At 37.0% G+C, this 4,762-nt stretch overlaps 1 protein-coding gene across 3 annotated transcripts in view; it reads left to right on the forward strand.

The window, feature by feature from the left end:
* The window catches only part of CCT6B (chaperonin containing TCP1 subunit 6B), a 57,411-nt gene that overhangs the window by 26,376 nt on the left and 26,273 nt on the right, over nucleotides 1-4,762 (forward strand). For all 3 annotated transcript variants that reach the window (XM_008057463.1, XM_008057465.1, XM_008057466.1), the window contains 3 exons: nucleotides 890-972; nucleotides 1,684-1,780; nucleotides 2,298-2,445. In XM_008057463.1, the coding sequence (XP_008055654.1) occupies nucleotides 890-972; nucleotides 1,684-1,780; nucleotides 2,298-2,445 (328 nt within the window). The remainder of the gene's footprint in view (nucleotides 1-889; nucleotides 973-1,683; nucleotides 1,781-2,297; nucleotides 2,446-4,762) is intronic.

Raw genomic sequence — 4,762 nt, forward strand, 5'->3', positions numbered from 1 at the left:
AAAAAAAAAAAAAAAGAAAAGAAAAGTATAGTATATTTTCATTTAAAATGTTGCTTATGTTAACATAAAATGGGCTTATTATTATTTTGAACAAATTAATACATATTTTAAAAATTTCTCCGTTTTAATCTATAGTATAATATGTATCATAGATAGAGTTCACTTAAACAAAAGCTCTTTGAACTCTTAATACTTTTTTTTTCTTTTTTTGAGTCAGAGTCTCACTCTGTAGTCCAGGCTGGAGAGCAGTAGCACTCTCATGGCTACCGCAGCCTTGACCTGCTGGGCTCAGGCAATCCTTCTGCCTCAGCCTTTCAAGTACCTGGTTCTACAGGCATGTGCCATCACGCCCAGCTAATTTTTAAAATTTATTATAGAGAGGAAGTCTCACCAACTCGCCTAGGCTGGTCCTGAAGCCCTGGGCTCAGGCAATCCTCTCACTTCTGCCCCCCAGAGTGCTGGGTTGTGAGCCACTATGCCTGGCTTTCATAATTTTTTTTTTTTTTTGAGTTGAAGTCAGTCTCTCACTCTGTTCCCCAGGCTGGAGTGCAGTGGCATGCATGGCCACTGCAGCCTCGACCTGCTGGGCTCAGGTGATCCCTCCACCTCAGCCTTCCAAGTAGCTGGAATTACAGGCACACACTACTAGCCCAGCTAATTTTTTGATTTACTATAGAGATGAGGTCTCGCCAAGTTGCCCAGGCTGATCTTGAATCTGTGGGCTCAGACAGTCCTCTCACCTTGACCTCCCAAAGTGCTGGGATTATAGGCGTGAGTCACCGCACCCAGCCCTTTAATTTTTTCAAGTGTAATGTTGTACTGAGACTAAAAGACTTGAGAAACACTGGTTTAAAACATATTTATAATTTTTATGCTAATTTGATTATAGGGAATTGATCCATTTTCCTTAGATGCGCTTGCAAAACATGGAATAGTAGCTCTTCGCAGAGCAAAAAGGAGAAATATGGAGAGGTAAGCTTGTCATAATTTTGTATTTTAAGTTTTTTAACAGAGTAAATTGAAATTATTCCATGTATATTCCTTTTAGCTTATATGGAAATATTGTTGCGGAAAATAGCATAGAAATTCCAAATTTTGTCCTTAATTTCAGTAATAATTGAAACTGTCAAAAATTACGGTTGTCAACCTAATTCAAAACTCTATTGAAGTACAAGGAAAGTTTTCATTTTTTAAAAAACACATTTAAAAAAATACAATGCAGTATGGTCTCACTCTTATGTGGTATCTAAAAAAGCTGAACTCATAGAGGTAGATAGTAGAATGGTGGTCACCAGGGGCTCTAGCAGTGGGAGGGGAGAGGGATGAGGGGAGATATTGGTTAGGAGGAGTAAGTTCAAGAGAGCTCTTGTACAACATGGTGACTATAGTTAATTATAGTTAATTTATTCTTGAAAATTGCTAAGAGTAGATTTTAAGTGTTTTCACCATAAAAATGTTAACTGTATGAGGTAATGCATGTGTTAATTAGCTTGATTTAGCCATTCTACAGTGTAGACATATTTTAAAACATCATGTATGTGATAAATATATGCGATTTTGTTAAAAATAAAACAAAATTTAATAAAACAGCACGATGTGGTAATAATACAGCCTTCTGCCTTTTAGAAATTAACCTTCGTGCTTCCCATAACCAAAGCTACGGTGACATATATGTAATTTCAGACTCGCCCTTGCTTGTGGTGGAATAGCTGTGAATTCTGTTGAAGACCTCACGGTAGATTGCTTGGGACATGCTGGTCTTGTATACGAGTATACATTAGTGAGTATTTCTGTGATCAGTGGTTATGAAGTGAACACCAAGACTTCTTTAAGCTGGGCGTGGTGACTCATGTCTGTAATCCCAGCATTTAGGGAGACGGAGGCAAGAGGATTGCCTGAGCCCACAGGTTTGAGACCAGCCTGGGCAACTTGGTGAGATCTAGTCTCAACAATAAATAAATAAAAAGTTGCTGGACATGGTGACACGTGCCTGTAGTTCCAGCTACTTGGAAGACTGAGGTGGAGGATCACCTGAGCCCAACAGGTAGAGGTTGTGGTGGCCTCATGGAGGCTGTGGTGGCCTCATGCCACGGCATTCCAGCATGGATGACAAAATGAGACTCCAACTCAAAAAAAAAAAAAGACTTCTTAAAAAAAATTACTAGACCTTTTAATTTATGTTTTGCATTGCGAGGTCTGGACTAATCCACAGGATAGATTTTACAAATGTTTGTTGAGTTGGATTTTAATATAAACTAGGTGTTAATTTCATAATATATTCATTATATATCCTATAGGGTGAAGAAAAGTTTACTTTTATCGAGGACTGTGTAAACCCTCGCTCTGTTACCTTGTTGATTAAGGGACCAAATAAGCATACTCTCATACAAATCAAGGATGCCATAAGAGATGGACTTCGTGCCGTCAAAAATTCCATTGAAGATGGTAAGTTCTTTTTTGTGATGGATAAGTACCTCACATATTTTTATAGCATAAATTTCTCATGCTGTATATGGTATTTTAGAAGATATGAATGATTATTATTCTCTCATTTTACTTTGGATAACTTGTAGCTTAGATTGTAAAGGTTATTCCTTTAGAATATTATTTTTTAAATTTAATATTTTAGATTATTTTTCTTTTTTTCTAGAGATGAAGTCTTGCTATGGTGCCCTGTCTGGTTTCAAATTCATGGGCTTAAGCAATCTTCCCGCCTCAAGTCTTCTGGAGTTCTGGGATTACAGGCATGAGCCACTGTGCCCGGCCAACAAATATATATTTTTTTCTTTTCACTCAGGGTGTCACTCTCTTGTCCAGGCTGGAGTACAGTAGCATAATCATGGACTCATCTCAGCCTTGACCTCTTGGTCCCAGGCGATCTTGCTGCCTCAGCTGGGACTTTGGGTGCTTGCTACCACATCCATTATTTTTTATAGAGGCGAGGCCTCTCTATGTTGCCCAGGCTGGTCTCAAACTCCTGAGCTCAAGCAATCCTCCTGAGTCGGCTTCCCAAAGTGCTGGGATTACAGGCAGGAACTACCATGCCCAGCCCCTTTGGAATATTCTTAATAGTATGCTACCCTTTTGATTAACTTCTGTTTATGAAATGAAAAAACACTTAATGCTATAGTATCAGTTTTTGTTTTTTGGAAAATTCTAAACAATTATTTTACAGCTTAGAACCCATTCTATTACCTCAGGTGAGTGTAATTTTAAGAAAGATTATGAAATAATATTATCATGTATTATTTATTGATAATTTATAACAAACTTCTTTCTAAAAGGAGTTAGAGTAGATAATTCAATAAAAACATTTATGTTTAAAACAGAATAATAGGCACAAGAAGGAATGCTCAACATCATCAGTTATTAGGAAGTGAAAATCAAAACCACCAAGAGATATCATTTCACGACTTCTAGGATGGCTATAATAAAAAAGCTAGACAGCAATACGTGTTGGTCAGGAGAGGAGATATTGGAACCCTAATGATTGCTGGTGGGAATTGTTAGAAGATAAGAAGTCCATGAACCAATAAATCTACTCTTAGTTACATGCATAAGAGAGATGACCACATATGTCCACACAGAAACTTGTAATTGAGTGCTCATACCAGCATTCTTCATAACCACCAAACAGTAGAAACAATCCAACTGTCCTTTAGTTAATGAGTGAATAAACAAAATGTGGTTTATCGATATGATGGAATGTTATTCAACCATAAAAACGACTAACATATATTACAATATAGATGAATCTTGAAAACATTATGCTAAGTCGAAGAATTCAGAGGCGTAGGAGGGAGGGAGGATAGAAGCAAAGTTAATAATTAAAAAAAAAAAGAATCTAGACACAAAAGGCCATATATTATAGGAAATGTCCAAGAGAGTCAAATTCATATAGACAAAAAGTAGATTAGTGGTTGCCAAGGGTTGGGGTGAGAGGAGAACAGGGAGTGATTGCTAATGGGCACAAGTTTTTTTTTGGTGGGGCCATGAAAATGTTCTGGAATTAGGTAGTAGTGATGACTGCACAACCTTATGAATATACTAAAAACCACTGAAAAGTACACTTTAGAAGGCTGAATTTTGTATGTGAATTCTGTCTAAAAGAGAATAATATGAATTGTACACATCTGAATTGGTCAGATTTGTCCGATAAGAAAAAAAAATCAGTGAGATAATGGTAAGATAAAAGTTGAAATGGAGAATTAGAACTTAGGGAAAAAACAATGTAATATAGCAAATGTAATAATCACTATTAATATTTAATACATTGCCAGAAGATAAAGAGTTATAATAAATTTCATTATTGAAAAGTTGAAAACACATCAGCTTCTAAGTGGAAATAATATGGGGCTTTACATACGGCTTACTGCTTACTTTGTGTAGTCAATTTTTATGAAAACCAGAAGCATTTTTTTGGGTCAGAATAAGCATATATGATCCAGGCATGAAGCCTTTGGTAGTTCAACCTGATTCTTAGAATTTAAAATACATAGGAGAATGAATGAACACTTTAACCACTTGAGGTATTTTTTTTTTTTTAAGAAGGATCTCACTCTGTGGTCCAGTCTAAAGTACAGTGACACGATCATAGCTCACTGCAGCTTGAACTCCTTAGCTCAAGCAATCCTCTCAAGTAGCATAGACAATAGCATACACCACCATGCCCAGTTATGAGCCTGGTGGTCCTGTTCTGATGGTTTAACTACTTTCTTCTTCTTCTTCTCCTCCTCCCCCTCCCCCACCTCTTCCCCCTCCC

The sequence above is a fragment of the Carlito syrichta genome, unplaced genomic scaffold, assembly GCF_000164805.1.
Source record: "Carlito syrichta isolate Samal-C Ts95f unplaced genomic scaffold, Tarsius_syrichta-2.0.1 Scaffold303021, whole genome shotgun sequence".
In the NCBI taxonomy this organism is placed as follows: Eukaryota; Metazoa; Chordata; class Mammalia; order Primates; family Tarsiidae; genus Carlito; species Carlito syrichta.